This window comes from Physcomitrium patens, chromosome 23 (assembly GCF_059467195.1).
Source record: "Physcomitrium patens ecotype Gransden chromosome 23, ASM5946719v1, whole genome shotgun sequence".
NCBI classification, from domain to species: Eukaryota; Viridiplantae; Streptophyta; class Bryopsida; order Funariales; family Funariaceae; genus Physcomitrium; species Physcomitrium patens.
This window is the reverse complement of record NC_143432.1, coordinates 10,252,683-10,273,464: the sequence shown is the minus strand read 5'-3', so window position 1 is coordinate 10,273,464 and position 20,782 is coordinate 10,252,683. Positions and strand designations below refer to the sequence as shown.

Sequence of the window (20,782 nt, the reverse complement as noted above, 5' to 3'; positions counted from 1 at the left end):
TATATTTGTTTCTTTCTACCATTCATTTCAAATTATAAAGGCTTGAAAGCATTTTTGCCTATATAAGATAAAGCCCTCCTCTCCAATGTTCATTCCAAACTATTGATGCATATTTGTCAATGTATAGAATAATAAATTCCTAATATAACTTATGTAGGCTTTTAATTATATGATTGAAACTGCAATCATCAAAAACAGAGATAAAAGTAGAAAAGAGGTCAATTTAATTTTCTTTATTTAATTATTTAAGAATCAATATTCAATATTTAAAATTTAGTTTTTTTATTTGTTATTTTTGTGAATTTATTTCCTTTTCTTTTATTCATAATAATTAGAAAATTTTAAAGTTTTACAAAATCTATGTAGAAAGAGCGTATATAAAACATGATTAAAAATGTAATTTTTTTCTATGTGATTAAAAACATTTAAACTTTGCAAAATCATCTTTATATATATATCTATATATATATATATATATGTTTTCAAAAACAAATTGCTATGTAAACTAAATTCACATTAAATAATACATACTTCCAAACTTCATGTTTCTCTTTAAGCTCTCAACTCCTCCTCCATTACCCATTCAACACACCCTCAACCGCGAAAAGTGAAAGTATATCTTTGAAGGAATGCATGTCGCTAGGAACCTAATCCACATGACGATTATCATATTGATACAGAAACTGCGGCGATTCGAACCCAAGATCAATCAATAGAGTCTGCAGGAGCGATCAGCAGTCGGGGACCAGAGGAGAGGGAAACCTAATGTTATGGGTTGCGGGGGGGGGGGGGGGTCAGTTACTGAAGCAGCGACGCGCCTTACAGTGTTGGATCCGCGCTATCGCCGAAGTTTTTCTGGCCTCGGTGAAGTGCGGGTGACCACCGGGACCAGTCGTGAGGTGTTGGATCTCTCGATTTGGTGCTGTGTGTGAGGAGATCGAATCGGTTCCGGGATTTGGAGCTGTACCCAGCAGTCGGTTTTGCTTCAGTGTATCTGCAACGGAACGGGAGTGCTGCTGCTGCCTGGGAGGCGATCGATCTGTGTCTTGGGAGGAGGAGGGGGAGGAGGAGGAGTCAATCGGATACCTATTTGTGATATTTGTGGTGAATTTGGATAATCTGACCGAAATTCACTTGATCGATGTTGTGGAGTTGTCTCTTTTGAACGCAAGGATTCATGTGGTTGAGCTGTCGGTAGCGCATCGGTGAGCCTTGGGCCGAGTGTAGGGTCGGGATGTAGCTGCTTCGTTGTTGTTTGCAGGTTGAAATTGCTAATGGAGCAGAGAGAATGAGAAATTGTTGTGGGTTGAGCTTGGTTTTGTGGATATTTGATGTTTTTGTGGAAGTGTTAGGAGATTCACTCGACGTTGCCCGTGGCAAGAGAACCAACTGCCTTGAGCGACATAGCTTGCTTCTATTATCTGTCTTGATGTATTTGTTTCATGCCGTAATTATATTTCAGGTTTTTTGATGCTTCTGCCTTTGTCCTTTCTGAATTTCGCTTTGTTCAGGTACCAGAGGTAAGAAATCACGTCAGTGGAAGTGTGCCAAGAGGGGTGACTTAAGAATTGAAGTGCCAGAGCCTCTTCGAAGATGAATATTTTTAAGAAGAAGCCGGACCCAAAAGGTTTGTAGATTGTAGACACTAGTCCTTTTTTGTGTTCCTTTTGATTCCAAACTTGCAACTACAACGGAGGAAGAATATGAGCATCAAAAAAAGCACAGGCATCTATATATATTTATTTACACACACCCACACACGTTATTTCCTTCTTCTGTTTTCGGTTTGTCATGCCCAGTAGTAACTAGTGTAGAGGATAACTGTAGCGATGTACACAGGGTTTTGTAAGTTTTGGCATTATTAACATGTTGCCTACATCTTTAGCGAGCTCGACAAGTTCACATTATTCAAATTTGGGATTAAATATCTTGGGAGAGGTTTCAATCAGTTTCTTTGCTTCTTATAAGTGCCATTTAATGCAATCAGCAACATTTGCACCTTGTATCAGTTGCAAAGTCATAATTTTGTACTCATTTGTCTGGTCCTTCCAGTCTAGGTTACAATCTTTTGAGAGATCGTATGAATGTCTACAATGAGTGATGCAAGCACTTCCTGGGTAGGGGTGGAATTGTCGAGCATGTGACATTTGTCTTGATATATTTACTTCACGCTGATTGTTGCCAACAGAGGTGCTCCGAGCCAGTAAACGTGAGATGTCCGTTGCCACGAGAGGTATATTGTCACATTTAATTGTTTTCAGTGTGTCCATTATACAAGCTGTGCCCTACTTATACAAGTGTATCATGCAGAGTTTGAATGATTGAAGATGGCTCGTCTTAGGATTGCTCCAACCGGATTCTGTACTTGAACTGTCTAGTTTAGCATAATGCAGGATCCCTTGTACTTGTTTTTTCTCCGTGGAACTCGCTTCGCCGTTTTGTCATGACTTGTCGTTCCTGTTTTTTTCAGTTCAGTCTTCTGCTTGGTGTTCTTCTTTAAGTCTAGTTCTTCTGGTGAACGACGACTTTCTGTTTTTCATAATTTGGGTGTGGCTGACTATTTTAAGACCTGACTGCATTGTTCGGGAATCGTTTGATTGATCATTAGGTTTTGACCGAGAGATTGGTGCTTTGCAGATTGAGGTATGGAACATCCTCACTTTGAGAAGTTTGTGAAGTAGACAGCCTTCATTTATGCTGGTATAACATGTGTTTTATAGACTGTTTCATGTTGGGGCTTTTGATTCGTCAAAGTTTTCGTTTTGCAACACTGAAGTCACTTCCTAGGAGTAACACAGGATTTTTCCGGATGCAGGAAAAGAAGCTAGTAGCTGAGATAAAAAAGACTGCAAAAACTGGAAATGATGTGAGTAAATTTTTGCCCAAGTGTAGTTAATGCTGACATCCGTTTGCATTGTGTTCCTGCAAGGGTTGTGAGATGTTGAGCTCAATCAAAACCGTTCTAAGCACTACAAATTTTAAACCAAATATCGGCTTCTGCAGTGCTTCTGAAAATTTAAGAAATTTTATGTCAGGAAGCACGTTTTTTCTTAGAATGTCATTGTAGGCATGGAGTGATTAGTTTGCTGTGGTTGCTTATTTTAGGGACGATCAAATTTCTTGGTGCTAGGATGTGAACATTTCACAGAAAGTGAGAAAAAAACTTGTTTCCTGGGTCTGGTGATGGTTTGGTATACAATTGTGTGTTTGTTTTTATAACGAGCCTGGCGTTCCCCTCCCATGCTGGTTCATGCAGGCAGCAACGAAGATTTTGGCTCGCCAATTAATTCGGCTGAGGCAGCAGATAGCTAAGCTGCAAGGCAGCAAGGCGCAACTGCGTGGTGTTGCCACTCATACACAGGTTGGACTGAGGGTTGTTTGTTACACGATGTTTATTACTTTTCTTGTTGTTTCTATGCCTGCTTACTTGAGGATCACGAATACCTTCGCATGAATTCAGTGGTCCTAAGCATGCATTTTCTTGTTGAAACTATCAGGCTATGCATGCAAATACGGCCGTGGCAGGTGCCATGAAGGGGGCGACCAAGGCTATGGCCAGTATGAACAAGGTAAAACAAACATTATTTCTCATATGTAGTATCATATGTTGCAGTGCGTTGAAGATATTTTTGCTGGATCTATACTTGTATTGTGTATCACAGCCGGAACCTAGTATCAACTATGACATTTGATTTCCAATCCAGCCCGTATGACTTGATTTGTGCGTTTTCATAACGATCTCACATTGTGGTTTCCATTGCACAGCAAATGGACCCTGCGAAGCAAGCTAAAATCATGCAGGAGTTTCAGCGGCAGTCAGCTCAAATGGATATGACGGTGAGTTTCGTGCTGGATTTTGCGACAATATCAATTTGTCGGATTAATTCAACAAAAAGATATATCATGAGTCTTCTTTACTCAATGTCCTCTAAACCTAAACTTGTTTTGGTGCTACGTACATGTATTTTTATGGGTTGGTATCTTTGAATAAAAATAGTCACTTAATGGAGAGACTCATTCATCTCATCATGTGACAGACGGAAATGATGTCGGATTCAATCGACGATGCTTTGGATGATGATGAAGCTGAGGAAGAGACTGAGGAGCTTACCAACCAGGTATACTTATGCTGAATTTCTGGTGAATCACTTCTGTAATTTTGTAAATCTTTGTTGGACCTAGCTGATTTTCTTGAAAATGCGGAATTTTTTTGATTGTTCTAACGTTTATGTTTACTTTTTCTTAATCCAGATCTTGGATGAAATCGGTGTTGACATCTCAGCCCAGGTATGCACTTGAAATGATGTGCTTTTTCTTCACTTTTTTTAGTGAACTTTTGTTTCTTGTGATTTGAAAGGAATGAAAATATGTGTTATCCTCTCAAACCTGACATTTGGTCACATTTTGCAAATGATTGTTAAGGTGTCGTTGCATTTGTAAAAGCGTCATTTGTTTCGCGGCTGTTCATATCTCTGGGAATCATTTTTGATCAAACTTGAGTTGTATTTCGAACTTTTTCTGTAGATGTCCGCTGCACCGAAGGGAGGACTTGCAAGCAAATCAGGAACTAAAGCGGCCAGCAGGTATGTGTAGCCCTGTATACTTTTTTGTCGTTTGTGGGTGCTGATTGTTGCCAGCCAACCACGATACTTACACCAGTATTTTACTTCCCACCTTACATTCATATCAATGTACACTACTTTCAATCTAACCAACATGTGGCATTCATATGCTAAAATGCAGCTCGAATATTGATGATCTGGAGTCGAGGTTAGCTGCTTTACGAAGTGGCTGAGGAGCAAATGTACCTCCAGTTTTGTGTGTATAACTGAAGCTGGTGCTGATAATTGTGCTCCATTTTGGGCAGTTGTATAAATTATCCAGCACATATGCAGATTGATTCTTGGGCCTCCTTTTGCTGCCTGAGTGTTGCAATTCAATTGCTAACTGTCTCTGTCCAACTCTTTCGTGGATCTGATCCTGCCCAAGCTGTGGTGTGCTGTGTTGGAGCAAAGGTTGCTGGTGTGCTGATTGGAGCTCTCAAACGGGTGTGGTTCTTGTAATATGATATTAGCAACTAAAACAGGTAATGAAGATGTATCAACCAAGTCGATCTGACTTCAAACATCAAGGTCTCTTTGGACTCGATCAACATAGGTCTTATTTAATTTTTATTAAATTTGTGTTTCACACAAAATTTATTTTATTTAGCTATTTTAATATTTTGTGTCTGTTTATTTATAATATATATATTTTTTAAGAGAATTGCTAGATGGACACTTCTTTTTAATTTGTGAACACCCCCCCCCTTCATGCCACATACCTTAACATATACATAATAAAATTCTTATTTATACTAAAAAAATTATAAAAAATTTATTTCTTGAATGTTTTTACTTTTGAAAAATAAGTAATTTTGTAATTCAACTTAAGTTGTTTTAATTTTCGTTTTCTTTTAACTACATCATATAAATATGTTTAACTTGTTAAAGAATCAAAATCTAGCAAAATGTATTTTTTATAAAATTTTAAAATTAATCATTACTTTTGGCATCAAAAAAAATAGTTGATTCAGTATTCAAGGACCAAATGAGTTAATCTATAAGATAGAATATTCTTATTAATAAAATTTTATTACTACTTATTGTAAAAAATAACTTAAGTATTATACAAAGAAACGAAGAAGTGTTTTCATTGGCCATGAAGAGAGTACAAAGAATGCAAGACATCAAGAAACAAATGAATTCTAAGAATGTAACAAATATAAGAGTAGAGAAACACAATGTGGTTGGAATCCTAAATATCTCTTTTGCATATTAGACACTCAAACATTTATCATAGAGTACAATCAATTCTTTGATTGAAAACTATTTGTGGGCATTTAATTGTCAATTTTTATCTTTTCAGAATCATTTGTTGCTATCTTGTATATGAACATCTTTGAATTAGAATAAAATTCACTACCACTTTGACATCTATTCCAACCATCATGCACATCCATACTATGATAGCACTATCTTGGTGATGATAATTACAAATATTTTTCTTTAATTCACATATTTTACCTTAAATTCTAAACCTTCTTATTCCATCATCATGATTTCAATCAATTCTATGATACATAGAGATGGAAGGATGGGAGGAGAAAAAGTGAGCAATGCACAAAGAACATTCTTTCTTTATTTTTTTTCAAACTTTTGGACCAATGCATTGATTTTGTTAAATTTTCCTATTTTGGAAATTTATCATTTTGGTTTTGTTTTCACATGCATATAGAGTAGAATAATAGAAATTATTTGAAGCATTTTTGAATGGATAATAAATGCCAAGAATTTTTAGTCAATGTATTGTAAGTGGATTTTGGAGATTTAGAGTTATGTATTAGGTGTTGGTAGGAATTGATCACAATTTAAACTATGATGTGGTTTTGAATTGATAATTTTTTTATAAGTAGAGAAGCACACAATAGCCTTGATGTAGCCTACTCTTAATCAAGCAACACATACTTTCATGGATCCCAAATATATATATAGTAATTGATTTTTTTCTTTGATTTACAATCTATCAATGCAAAGAGTGAAACTAATGATAGTAGAATTTAACCTTCTCTTCATTGCCTTATATGTTTATATTAGAAGTGCATATTGGATTTTTTTTTTTAAAAAAAAACTCTTCTTCTTTCTAAACTATTGTCTCAAAACTTATTCTATCACCATCTTACACCATTCAATACTTTTAGACATTGGAACTCAATTTAAAGTAGATGATAAGCAAAGAAATCCAAGCATAGAAACAACACTATATTTTAGTATAAATTAGCTAGCCTTTTTTTGCATACTTAGTACTTTACTAGAGCTTGAGAATTTGCAAACCTTTTATAGATACACAACATATGTTCTCACTTGTGTATTTGTAGTATCTTTGCCCTCAATGTAAGTAGTTATTAGTTGAAAATAATTTTTCAAAAAGCATTACATGATTATATTCATCTTGAAATAAAATCTATATTTCATTTATTATCACTGTTACTATTAAAAGATATTATCCAATAATTAAAAAAAACAAGTTTTTACATTTAATTCTATTATGAATTTAGGGCATGAAAAAGAAAAGCAAACTATTTAGAATAAAATTAGTAGATTTTTTTTTAAAAGAAAGACATAACAAAGAATGATGGACCAATTAATTGCAATCATAGAAACCTTTTCAAAAGCAATCTCAAGGCTATAGATAATCAAGCTATTTGACAAAAAAGACAAAGAGCTCATGAACATGTTGAGCAACATATGCATATAGATGAAGAACAAGGGAAGAGAGGATTATAAGTTTTAAATGAAGAAATAAATAATTTGAATAGTGTTGCCTCTATATGCAATCATTGTACAATTGGACAACTAAGATAGAAGACACGTGAATATACTAAAGAAAAAATGAATAAGAAGTAGAAGAACATGATATTATAATTAATCAAAATAATAGTAATGATAAAAACATTATTCAACCTATGAATCTTCAAAAAAATTGACAACAAAGGCAAAAGGAACAAAAAAAAACAACCTTATGTGTACAACATCAAGAAGAAGCAAAAGAATCTAATAGAGTTGAAGAAATTTGTGAACAAGTTGAACAATTTGCTTTCAAATATTAAAATGAAAGAGAAGAATTCAATGGTTGTAATAAAATTGGAAATATGAATGTTTAATGCTCATATAGCAATACACTCTATTGAATGGATGAACAAATCATACCATTATCAAAAAAAATCTGTGATTTGGTACATGTTGTCTTAATAAAAAAGTTGAGCTTTTCCTTATTAAAGATTCCATGTTGTTAATTAGATAGCTATTTAATGGAAAAAATGGAAAAAAAATAAAAATAAAAATAAAAAATAATTTAGAAGACTATTTGATAATATAATATAATACATGTATTTAAATTTCTTAGTATAAAAGTTGATATAACTTTCTTGCATGGATATGATTTGTGTAGCTTTTACATACTTAGAAAACTTTGGTATCAAATAGGTAGTTTTTTATTAGAATAAGATATTAAAAAAAATCTAATACAACTTTACATTTATAATCTCAACATTGTACATGAAGCAAGGATGGCACACAATCTCAATTTGTCAACTTAGATAATGTAGGAGCTTTCAAACATCTAAGAAAGCATCACGTATTTTTGCCATTTTATCAACAAGTCCATGAAATATCATCTAAAGTAAGAGAAAGAAGAGAGAGTGGTAATGATATATATATGTATATCTTTACTTTACTAAAGATCTTGACAAAAGACATTACAATCTTTCAACTTCTAATAAGATTGGTATTATTTCTAAAAATAGAAAAAAACTAAAAAAATAAAAGATATAGTTGTTTAACACAAAAAAATCCATTGCAATAAATTCATAAATAAAAGCTTGTATATTTGCCACTCTATAATATTGTTGTTGTTATTGTTGTTGTTGTTGTTGTTGTTATTTTTTTTATTTTTTTTTTATTTTTTTTATTTTTTTTTATAGAGAACAAAAATAGCATGACCAAATGAAACATTAAGATATAAATGCCAATGAAGATGGAAGTATAAATATGCAACTTGCACATATTATTTAAATGGTGTTTTATTTGTATTGATTTTTTTTTTAATATTACGAGTATTTAACCATCTTACAATATATGAAGTTGCCACAAGAATTTATTGTGGATGCTTGATTATTAACAAAGAAAAATCAGTTGAAATAATTGAATATGAATAAAAATAAGTAATGTGCAGATTTATATCAAAGACTTGCAAATTTTATTAGAGATGTGTAAAACCAAGAAGTTGACATACAAAATCTATTGCAAAAGATAATTCTCTCATCATCTTATATTGGATCTTTAAAGAATATGTGAACATTACTTGATACTTTCAACATCTAAATATATTTATAATCATAATTGCAAATCCTTTGTTGCCAAAAATATCAACTGCATTCTTTTAGGACAAAGACCTAAAGATTGTGCCAACTTTATATCAAGAATATTCGAACTCAAGCATTGCACATTAATTGATGGATATGTTATTTTGTGTGTTCCTTCATTTGAAATTGCACCACAATTTTAAAGTAGTAGACAGATTGTACTCTCTATGTTTAAATTTTGTTCAAATTCTATGAAGATTTGTTTTACAATTTTGCAAATTACTTACCATATCAGATGTATTAAAAAAATGATTATTATCATCTAAGATGAGATATCAATTCAACATTACCATTGCATTGAGGCAACTAATAAAATTTTCTAAAACACAATTAAAATTGACAAGATATTTGATAAAATAATTATAGACTTTGGTAGAGATTTTCAATATATTCCTCATGTTGTTGTTAAAGGCTTTCAAAAAGAGACTATTGATGCTTTTTTGCAAAAATCAAAGATTTGGGCTTATATTAAAATATATAAGTTGACCAAAAATATGTATTTGAAAGGTAAATTTGATGAAAATCAATTATTTTTTAGAAAGCTCTTAAAAATATGCATTATACATGTTTTTATTTTTAAGATTTTTTTTAATATTATAATGTTTATATTTAATATATCTTAGAAAGATTTTATTAGTAGATCGAAAATAGATAAACAATTGTAGATCCACTAAAAAGTATAGTGATTCTTCCAAAACATATGAAAGTAGGTTCAATATCAAATGATTTGATTTAAACTATCTATTTGGGACTAAATAAAGATGGGATATTTAAAAATGGATATTTCATTGACATATCAATTTTATTTGCATAAAATTATGATGTCAATGATCTAAACTTGTATATTATAGAGATATTTTAAAGTTTTACATGTTTATTTTAATATAGATATAGCAATTATAGGAGATGGTGCTATCAATGATAATTTTTATTTGGTCAAGTATTTAAATAGATTTAATTCCACTTGGATTGTCACCATTTAATTTGGAGCTAAAAGTTGGATATTCAATTATGTTATTACAAAAAATTGCTTTATATTAAAGACTTTGTAATGGATCACACTTGGTTATTATGCAATTGGCTGATTGGATTATGGATAAAGACTATTATTTGAGGGCTACAAGAAATAGTTGGTTTTTCTTCCAAAGATCATATTATGTCTATTATTTGCAAAGATTCCATTTAAGTTGTAGCAAAGGCAGTTTTTAATAAATATAGCATTGGCAATGATCATTAACAAATTTCAAAGATAATAATTAAAGAATGTAGGAATAGATCTTAGAACTCTCATATTTGCATATAAATAGTTGTATTTTATCCTTTCACAATGCATTTTTAAAAATATAATCAAGATCTTTTATCCTAAAAATAATGAAGGCAAAAGCACTATTATAAATATAATTTATCTCTTCTTCTTTTATTTTATTTTTTTATTTTATTTTTTTGTGATCAACATTTCTTCAGGAGTTGTTAATTTACAACCGAGAAACTACAAATTAAAATTTTATAACTTATCTATATTCAATGCCACATATTTCCACTAGTATGCAATATAGCTTTATTTATTTTTTATTGTTTGATGAACGAGTCATATTTGAATCTTGTTTTAATCAATAAAAGGCCATTGCATGCCTCTTTAAATGCAATAGGAACATGTCTAAATTCTTTTGTAATTCAAGATATATTAAAAATCAATACAACTCTTAGAAAGACCCTTATCATTTATATATGGTTTTCTACATAATTACGTTGGCTAATTAAAATAATTTCTAAATAAATATTTATCATAACCATGGATTGTTTTTGAACCATATAAATGTCAAGGTGTAATCCACAACAACGACAACAACAAGGAAGTTCATTTGCAACAGAATCAAACAACTCAAACACCACACTGCCCCCAAAACCATGTTGCAACATTACACATAAAACTTGACATGTTTAATGTTGCAACCAACAACAAAACAACATCCATTCTATTACTTTTTTAACTGATACACAAAGTTCCCCATCGCATAGTAAAACTGTTAAATGCAAATTCATTACAACCATTTATACTGTGAGCAGTCAAACTAGGCTTTTATAATAACAAAAACCCCAACACCAACACTGCAAAAGTGGAAACAAATGCAGTGAAAATTGTACGTCAGTGTCGAAACGATTGGATCAGAAAACGGCGATCGACGCCAGATTTTAACGCCAGGTGTTAGAGCTAGAATAACGTTAGATGCGATGCGATGAATGTGAGGGATGCGATGGATCCGTGTCGGAGTTCCGGAGGGATCGGCGAAGCAGGATCGCGTGGCGGAGTGTGTCGGAGTGTGGGCTTTGCGAGTGCAGCAGCGCAGAAGAAGCTGTTTTCTAGGTGAGAGCACATGCTAGATTCGTGCACCAGCGTGCTTGCGGTTGCGGATCGCCCTGCTGGGCCATAGAGCACCAGTGCGTGATCGTCTCTGCATGCGGTGTGCGCATGCGCCTCCTCGATGGCTCAATGGGTGCTGTTGCTGCTGCTTCACAACCCAACCTTGGCTACGTCACTGTGGACCTGGTGACGTGCTGCGGTGCGTGATTCACTCGCTTTCCTTTGTGTCTCCACCTGAAGCCTGTGCGCCGCATTTGACGCGTTCCGTTACGTGAATCGGAATGTGAGTATCACTGTGATGTAGGTTCCGATCGAGCTGAATGCCTGGCCGTGGATGTACAGACCTCTGAGGCTATTTGGGGTCGCAACGCAGACCAGACTTGGGTTGTCTTGCAGGAAGACGAGATTCTTTCAAAGGTCGTCGCCACAGCTTCTAAGTAACCTCTGCATAGCAGCCTTGTGCTGCATAGCAAACTTTTTTCCACTCATCGACGTACTTACTCGGATCCTGTTCGGGGGGATAAAAGTTTCTCTTACTTTGTAGAACCGAGGAAATGACTCTCGGTACTTGATATCTATTCATTTGTGGAAATGGGGAAAAAGAAATTATCGCACTGCAGCGAAAAATCTATTGTTATGCTCGAAAGTGACGTTGTAGATGCATGAAGCATTTCACCCAAGGGCGACGAGGGAATATTTCTTGAACGTGGAGAGTGAACATGGGGTCATCCATGCTGGTATTAAACCCATGATATCTATAGTTGGTCTGGATTGTAAGCGCTTTTCCTTGCCGCCAAATGTTAGAGGCGAGCTCAGTGAAGAGTATTTATTAGCCCCTTGGCCTCAACAAGGTCCAGCAGAACATCCCACACAATTCCATCCACCTTCTCCAAGTTGCCTTGTGACGTCAGGTACGATATTCCACCGCTCCTTTTCAGCTTAGCAGATGTCAAGGTAAGGAAGCGTACGATTGCATTTGAGGTTTTCTGAAACGAGACCTAGTAGGTAGGGTTTAACGTTTTTTCTTATATAATTTCGATTGATGAACGAAGCGCTGAGGGCAGCCGTGAAGATTCTTCTCCGGTGATCAGAAGAAGCATTAGTGACTGAGTGTTACTAGCTCAGGACCGAACATTGATTTTTCTCATGGCAATCCAAACACTAACAGTTTCAAGCAACATGTAGTCGTGGGTTTTCAAACATCAATATCTTCTAGTTAGAAATTTGTGTTTGCTAGAATTGCCACAAAGCTACTGCGATGTAATGTTAGGATACCAAGTGAATCCGTCCAAACACAGCACTTGACGACAAATTTGGTCACGCAAATCCGACAGTTGTGAGCTAGTTTCAACAATAATCAATTTGAATGCCGACTCGGAACGACGTCAAGATTGTTAAATCAAGTGTGGCTCATGTCATCTGATACTAACAGAACTAGCTCTTTCTCATGGGCAGAAGCTCCTGCAAGATGGCAATTCCTATAGCTCTCGTCACCGTGACCACTTTGGCTGCAATGATCCTCACACAGGCATCTGACCCTGAGCTCACCACCGATTACTACGTCAACAGCACTACCGACAAGACCACTGTCACCAGTGATTACTTCACCTCCGAGGTATTTCGGGGAGGTATTACCATCCCAGAAGGTGCTACGGTGTTCACGAAGAGGATAACTTCGGAGCCTGACAGCCTTCCTTCGCTCACTGGCCTGGGAGTGTCGGTTGCTATGATCAAGTACCTGCCCGGCGGCACCAACCCCCACCACACGCACCCCAGAGGCACCGAGGTTCTGTACGTGATGGAAGGGAAGCTCACTGTGGGGCTGGTGGACACCACCAACAAGCTCTTCACCCAGGTGCTTAGCGTCGGCGATGTGTTCGTGTTTCCCAAGGGACTGGTGCACTACCAGATCAACCTGGGCAGTAAGCCTGTGGTGGCTTACATCTCCTTCAGCAGCTCTAATCCTGGCACTGTGTCACTTCCAGCGACCTTGTTCGGCAGCGGCATCCCCGACAAAGTGCACAAGGTCGCATTCAAGGTGGATGGACATGTGGTGGACAAGCTACAAGAGCCATTCAACATGTAGGTCGGGTGTTCATGACACTAGGAAGATATTTCTTTATGGACTGGAGCATATCCTAGACTGGTTGAGATAATTACAGAAATAAACTGAAATCTCTATCAGCCCACTATGGAGGTCTCCATTCTGGGTTTGAACTCTTGCTGTGCTGAGTGGACGATTGTCACTCATTTGATTTCGAGCATCGCACTTTCAACTGTCAACTGTAGGATTCGTCTTGATATCGACGATGAAGTAGGTCTTGTTTTAGTCGATGCTTGCAGTTGAACCCACATTCTCTGTTAATGTGGTTGTGGACAAAGTTGAGAAAACGTCCATCGATGAAGGAGTTTGTATTCAGAAGAGCCCTATCCACACTCATTTTCTCTTTCACTCATCGCCGCTTTCTTCTTTTCAAAAGGAAATAAGTTCCTGTTGCATCACTCTGCAACACAATCACAACGGCAACCCAAAAAACTTAAATCGGTAAAACAACGTTGACAGTAAATAACTGAAATCAACAGTCATTTCCTCAAACTTGAAAAAATGTGAAAAAGAATCTGTTCTGTTATGAAGTGCACACAATCCCTTGCAAGCTGCCTGCAATGAATAATGGATAAAGTACTACCCATTTTAATCAATTCAAATACCAAAGGGAAATAAGAAGCATTGAAATGCGATCACTTCAAACCTTGAATTCATGTACTCAACAGAGCATACAGGTGAGAAATGAACGAACTAGGCTCAAAATTCCACCTTCACATGGATGGAATGAAGATATTTATCCATTCACGTAGGCCAAATCTCGTGTTGGGTCAGTGTGGACGCAGAATGGACTACCGACACTTGTGCGTGACTGATGCTAGACTGCCTGCGTTTCGGAGTATTTCGAAAGCGTCGCCGCGCTGCGACACGCGGCATCGCGCAGTTGTTTCCACATCCCCGCCTCAAGGCCCACCTGATTCGGTTCATCATTGCCAATTACAAGGCCCGGAACAGTTTGAACTACTGTCAGCAAGACCAGCCTCGAAAAATCCCGTCCAGTAACGGCGAAACGAGGATCAGAGAAACGCTGATGCCCTCATTAGAAAGGGTCACTGATTGAACCTTGGTCGTGATTCTCCTCATGTTGAAGGTTGCACACCTTGATCATGCGCCAGGAAAGCGCGCCATGGAACCTGGTTGCTTGATGCGAAGCAAGCTCACTTCATCTAGTGACCCCTGCTGGAATAGATCACAATTTGAGAGTCCGGTCTGCCGCCACAAGCAGTAAGACAATCGAAGCTTCATCTGCCTATACCAATGACACTTTGTGTGAGGTGCAACGATGTTTGAGCAATCTGTCGGATTCAGAGGGCTCTTTCAGCGCATCAGGGAACTTGTTTTAGAATCCAATTCAGGAGGCTAGTTTCTACTCACTGTAAGAAGACACGAAAGATCTGTGTTTGGACGCGTGCAATGCGAACCTCGATGACCCCTCACCTCCAGTGTCTACATTCTTTCCGCATCGGGTATTCATCTCATTCCCTAAAATATGAGATTTTGCCGTGTACATTTTTCGATTGAATCGTTAAGAGCTGTGGGTGCGCGATACTGGAGATTAATTGATAACTGATTCCGTGGTCAGTTCGATGCTTTCGAGGACCCCCTTGTCTTTGAAGGTTCTTTGCATTCAAACCACTACAAAGACGAAAAAGGTTCAAGAGGTAAAGAGTAGAGCGAGTAATGGTATATTTGCTATACTTTTCGATTGGCAACAAAGCACTGAGTCCAACTGGACCTTCAAAGTTAGGCGGTAAATGAAGCAACCACGTAGATATTCTTAATTCACGAGAGCAAAATTTGAAAGGGTCGCTTCTAAAACGGGCTTTGATCCATAGTTTATTACTCTGACTCGCTGTCTAATCCATTGTCACATTTGTGAACTGATTTACCCAACATTCTATGGTTGTGTAAATCCCTAGTGTTCAATACTTTTCTGCTTATGGGCATGAATTGAGTACCCTTGGTGGCGTTTGACTGATACTCCAATGACATAATGTCCCTAGAGCAGTCAGACTTTGATTATCTATCAAGAGCAGTGTAAAACACTTGGTTTTTCCACATCAAAATAGAAAACATTATGGCAGCACATCATTCTTCTAGTTTGATCTTTCTTCAATCTGGTATATCTAAACATTCTCACTTATTGCCTTAGCAGCACTGCCCCTGAAACTTTGAGGAAGAATCCATGCAAATGCAACACGCTTCATTAAAAGTACCCAGACTTTCTGTGGCTCAGAAGCCAATTTTACATGCTAAAGTACTGATATACAATGTTGACAGAGTATCATACAAATATATCAAACAAGAACAGATCTCGGCGTCTAATCCTCTACTCTCCAGGTGTTGATAGTACAAAACCTGAATATCGTAGAGAACCATCATGTGCAGAAAAGTCTGCTATCTCACCAACCTATGTGAGGCTATTCAAAGACATTAACCTACTGATAAAATTTCCGCAAATTTGCAAACCTTCAACCTGCCACAAGCACAATGACGCTCAATATCGTTCACACAGTCAAATGGCTACATCTGTTCAACTTCGATATATTGTTGACTCCACAATTAATCACTCTAATTAGTTGATCCTTCATATTGGCAACTGCACATGATCTATTGATTTGTACAGACGTCACGACATGAAAGCAACACAGTGCTCTTGATTATCCATTTGCAGCAGAGCTGTTTATCCTACAGGAAAAGGATGTTCAATGACAGGAGCTTCGAAGGTATCGCAACAACAAATCTTGCCGACCGATCGATATTATGACCCGCCTTTAATTTGTTTGCAAACGTTTCAGTCGAGGTTTGATGATCAATTTCTGTTGCCTATATTGTGAGTATTGTTCAGCATTAGGGTTTGAAGAATACATTTGGATTTAAATTCCCTGTCACAAGGTGCACTGATTCATTAGTATGTCCAATCTCAAATAACATCCATGTGAAATATTAGACAGTTTCAAAGTTGAAAGAATTTGTTCACTGCAAGACTCTAGCTGGTACTATTGCAGATTCTAAAGCGAACGGGGTTAATCTACTATCTTCGTGAAAATCTCTTCAACAAGAATCTGCAGGACTTCCTTGCATATCGCTCCGCGTACAATTTGAGCCTTGTAAACCTGCTTAAATTAGAAGCGACTCTCAGAAGACCTAGACCTTTCTCTAAATTTTCGTTCTTTTATCTTTGTCTCAAATGGAAGGCAAATGAAGGTTGCTGTGGAAATCCTTGCAGGTGGATTGTAACAAAAGAAATTTCACGAATAGTGCATACATTCACGATCCAAACTCGACACAGGAGGGAGAAACTCACAGGGTCCTCAACCTTGAAGAACTCCAGAGGCGCGCGATCCACGCTTCCTCTCACACGTCGTATCTATTGTTAACACTTGCAGAGTGCTTCACAATAATCAGCATGATCAAGACACCTTGTGCACGTTTAACAACTGTACCCCTCTCACGATGCAAAGAAGGCGGGTACATGGATTTGCTAGGACGTGTTTACGCGTCTAATTGAACCAACTTGACACCACTTCAAGCAGCCCAGCAGGAACCCAATTCCGAGTTCCTTCCAATCCACAAGTTTATGCAAAGCTGAAGAAGTAAAATCCTAGAATCTCTGTAGTACTTGCTCCTCTGCAATTCTTAGCTCTTCCACTATCGTCTCTACAAGCGAGAAACCCCCAGAGGACAATCCTTCCGCTTAGTTCCTCGCCTTTACGTGGTCTCTATGCATTCCAATAAATAACACGATTTATCAATATGGATGTTAATTGAGAAACGCGGAGACACTTTCATGTAGTCAGGGTGTGAGGTACTTCGCCCCTGTGGACAAAGGTTTGGATAAACGCAGAAAACCCTCCAAAAAATTACTATTCACAATCGGAGGAGCGGGACTTGGACTGCCCCACTCCGCATGCCAAGTGGATGTTTGCATGGAACCTCCTCGTAGAGCCATCTGTTCACCACTTTCATGTTTCTGCTCATTTTCGGGTCTGATTAGGTTTTGAAATTTAAGTTTTGTGACCTTAAATCTAAGCGCAAGACGATCCTGTCAGCCCGTTGAGATCCTGCAGAGCTTAAGGATCGACTTCGGAGTGGCTTCGACACTCAGGGGAGAGAATTTGCGGGGAGCTTTTCGCATACTTCAGGTACTCGAGGAATTGCCAGGATTCCGAAGCTGTTTAGCCCTGCACCTGAACGATAATCCTGTTTCGTCAACGTTAGGGGGCTGCCTGTGTAGAATTGCTCCTCAGAGTTCATTTCAGAAGGTGGGATTCGCACTTGGTGTGATGTCTTCCTTACAATTCTGCATCTGGTTTCCGGCTCTTGCTGATTTTGTTACTTTCGTGTAACGACTTGTTTCTTGATCTTTAGCTTGAGAGCGATCATCGCGACACAGACCTTAGTACCTGTGCTCAAGGATGAGTGGACTAGGCTTTAGATTGTTGAATGCCCTAGAGTTGGGTTATGCTAGGTCGTGAATTATGTGTTCTTAATGTGTGTAGTTTTATCGTATGAACATTGCGAGGCTGCATGTTTGGGAGTACTTCTTCACCTTTGGGGCTTCATATATGTCATATTCACGTGAGATGTAGGAAGGGTGTACTCAGTGTTCGTGTCATTTGTTGCCAGGGTTGCGGATTCCCATTTTAACACAAACGTCAAACGTTGGAGGCAATAGGCAGAGTGTCCCTGTCGGGGAGAAATGGGTCGTAACTGATCACTTTGTCTTGCAGCAATACGATTAGGGTGTCGGAAATTGTTGGCTCAGAGGTCTATGAGTTAGAACAAAGAACTAGGATGGAATGGTGTTGATGTCCCGTAGAAGGCCATGATTCTGTTCACTTTAGTCACTCGTTTGTTCAAGGGCTACTGTTCGCTTCTGTTCCGTTTCTTAGTTGAAGCTGTACGAGAATCACCGATTGACCCGCGTGTCCGACATCTCATCCTGAGAAGACTCTTGCATAGTCCTCTGGAATTGCCGGCTGAATATGAGTACGTTCTTCAAACTAATCAAATTTGTTGAGCGCCGTAGCCATTCCGCAGTGTCTGGATGAAGAAGATAGATTATTGTGCTTTCACTGATTCCACGTCTACAAATCCGCAGGTCTGAATAGCGCAGAGTTGGGTGGCCAAGCCAATCAAGGGCTGTCCCAGCAAGCTCTGCAAGAACCATCGTACGGTTCAAATGTTTACGTCACTGAGCAGGAACAGGTCAGGCTCCATTTCAACTCTACGCTCGAATTTGTTCCAATGCCCAATTGCCTACTCATGTACAGCCTATCGTCACTGTTCCTCCTCATTCGGACAATCCTGGGTTTTTTTCTGCTCATACTGATACATGGCTAAATTGCCTGATTTAGACAAAGCTCGTACCTGCAGAAGCACTGGAAGTGCAACAAGAAGCTTAGGAGGCCATCAAGCGGGTGTACATTAAGCTTATGTCTGCTAAGGAGAAAACAGATCTAGCATCTGAACAGGCATATTTTTGAGTTCATGTTGCAGCCCAGTATTTTACAAAAGTTGCTACAAGATAATTCTGGAAAGAGATTAATGGTAGCTCAAATCTCGTCAAATGGCTGGCTTCAGGTCATGGCTGAGCAGGAAATGGACAAAAGAGTTGCGATGCAAGCAGCTGTAGAGGCTACTGAGAAGGTTACAAGTGAAAAGAAAGAAAGAGCATGGAGCGCGTTGCACTATGCATTGGAGGCCAAGCGGGTAATGTAGGAACACATGAACACACGAACTTCATTTTGTCGTCGAGAAGCTAATTTTGATATTTGCAGCATTTGGATTTCCAATTTAAGTTAGGAACCAGCCGGCTAAGTCTCAAGTCCCTAATCAATTTGCATTAATACCAGACTGTTTAACAAAATACTGTACATGTGTTTTCACAACTATTTCAGATTCCTCAGAGGGTGTTCCTTCATGTACAGACAGCTCATCTAGACACATGGGTCAATGGAACGTGAAGCTTCCAACCTTCCGATGTAATCGGCGATATTTGTTAGTAGCGTTTCTGATAATAAATGAAATTGTCTCAGTGGAAGTTGTGTGATAATTTTATTGTTGTCTCAATCATTAGGTCGAAGCTTTCTCCGATAATAGCACGTATTTGGGATTATCTCGTTCCAACGTTGAAGTCCCAGTTTCATAAATCATCATTTTATTTCCAGAATCAATCCTGAGGAAATGATCGACCAAGTTATCTGTGCCCATTTAATGAAACTACCTAAACATGCATGTTTGTTGAATGACTAACCTTGTTCATTACGTGAATCCCAGGATACATAGACAACATTGAAAAAATAACACCAAAATAAACTGTACAACTGGAGAGAAAATTTGTATCACGTGAGCCTTATTCACTTGTATTATCGATAATGAACCAAGACAAAGATTCATTCATCCTACAAATACATCTACAAAAACATCAATCAGAAATTTAGAGACAAACGAGAGACTCTTTCACCATAACCAGGCAGAACACAAACCAGCATCTGTAATTATCAGTTAGGGGAGTCATGTTTGCATTTAGGAATTCACTTGGTACCTTACACAAGCGGTCCAAGAATGTATTCTCCTGACATACTCAAAGCTTAATAAGTTTGAAAGAAGTACAAGTGTGCGATCTATCAAGCACACAATATGGAATAATTAAATTTACAGAGGTATAATGTTTACCGTCAATTGTTGATTACACAAAGAATATTTTGCACAAAATAAAAGCCAAAACTTACCAGACGTACTAATTTAGTCGGCATTGGTAGTAACCATGGTAAATACATTATCCAGCTTGATTATTTGGATTAGTTGTGATTTACAAATTGTTGCAAAAAGTATAGAATTTTAGTTAAATGAAGGGGAATAATACATGGAAAATAATACTTGAAAGCTGTTTACTGCATTGTATTTCTGTCAATGCTCCTTTCGGCAATTACCAATGAACTACACCTTGCATTGCTTTCTTCTAAGCTAACAATTCATATATACAAATAGTTCTTAAAAACATAGAAAAGTATAAATACACCTTTACATTGCTGTTGATAAGATTTATCAAAAAATAAAAATAAAATAAAATAAAAACATTTACAGCGTGTTTGATTAACTTATGAGTTAATAAAACCTTCTTATTGACAAAATATTTCAAATGCTGACTTGAATTGCCAGTGTCCACAACACTCCTTAAAAAAAAAGTGCATAACACTACACCAAATTCAAATCACAAGTTCTGTTCCTATGATTTACCCTTTTTTTTTCAATTATTTGATTTTCAACCTATATATTAAAAAACAAAAAATAAAACAAACAAACAAACAGATACAAGACTCTTCTCAAAAAATCTAGATGAATATGT

General features: G+C 37.1%; 3 protein-coding genes and 1 long non-coding RNA gene across 9 annotated transcripts; 3 read left to right on the top strand and 1 right to left on the bottom strand.

Moving 5' to 3' along the window:
* The first annotated feature begins 797 nt into the window (after positions 1 to 797).
* LOC112275455 (vacuolar protein sorting-associated protein 2 homolog 3) lies at positions 798 to 5,265 on the top strand. 3 transcript variants are annotated; one of them, XM_024505780.2, is made up of 12 exons: positions 798 to 1,205; positions 1,512 to 1,627; positions 2,189 to 2,233; positions 2,609 to 2,643; positions 2,816 to 2,866; positions 3,257 to 3,361; positions 3,498 to 3,569; positions 3,766 to 3,837; positions 4,038 to 4,118; positions 4,252 to 4,287; positions 4,525 to 4,583; positions 4,744 to 5,265. In XM_024505780.2, exons 2-12 carry the CDS (start codon positions 1,594 to 1,596, stop codon positions 4,793 to 4,795), a joined length of 642 nt encoding a protein of 213 aa, XP_024361548.1. In that variant the 5' UTR covers positions 798 to 1,205; positions 1,512 to 1,593; the 3' UTR covers positions 4,796 to 5,265. The 3 variants fall into 3 exon arrangements, with proteins under 3 accessions (XP_024361548.1, XP_024361549.1, XP_073386818.1); XM_024505781.3 differs by having other exon boundaries at positions 808 to 1,104; XM_073530717.2 differs by having other exon boundaries at positions 809 to 1,205; positions 1,519 to 1,627.
* A 6,829-nt stretch (positions 5,266 to 12,094) lies between these two features.
* LOC112275806 (germin-like protein 9-3) lies at positions 12,095 to 13,776 on the top strand. The gene is made up of 2 exons (XM_024506461.2): positions 12,095 to 12,235; positions 12,780 to 13,776. The coding sequence occupies exon 2, from the start codon at positions 12,793 to 12,795 to the stop codon at positions 13,408 to 13,410; it is 618 nt and encodes a 205-aa protein (XP_024362229.1). The 5' UTR covers positions 12,095 to 12,235; positions 12,780 to 12,792; the 3' UTR covers positions 13,411 to 13,776.
* Positions 13,777 to 15,630: 1,854 nt separating this feature from the next.
* LOC149986527 (uncharacterized) lies at positions 15,631 to 17,256 on the bottom strand. The gene is made up of 2 exons (XR_016500179.1): positions 16,736 to 17,256; positions 15,631 to 16,313 (listed from the first exon to the last, which is right to left on the bottom strand). It is a non-coding gene; the product is annotated as an uncharacterized LOC149986527 (long non-coding RNA).
* Positions 17,257 to 17,419: 163 nt separating this feature from the next.
* On the top strand, positions 17,420 to 19,468 carry LOC112275807 (uncharacterized). Of its 4 annotated transcripts, none has more exons than XM_024506464.3 (4): positions 17,420 to 18,420; positions 18,533 to 18,639; positions 19,015 to 19,143; positions 19,332 to 19,468. In XM_024506464.3, exons 1-4 carry the CDS (start codon positions 18,417 to 18,419, stop codon positions 19,395 to 19,397), a joined length of 306 nt encoding a protein of 101 aa, XP_024362232.1. In that variant the 5' UTR covers positions 17,420 to 18,416; the 3' UTR covers positions 19,398 to 19,468. The 4 variants fall into 4 exon arrangements, with proteins under 4 accessions (XP_024362232.1, XP_024362233.1, XP_073386619.1 ...); XM_024506465.3 differs by having other exon boundaries at positions 19,015 to 19,148; XM_073530518.2 differs by having other exon boundaries at positions 17,437 to 17,573; positions 18,808 to 19,143.
* Positions 19,469 to 20,782: the final 1,314 nt, after the last annotated feature.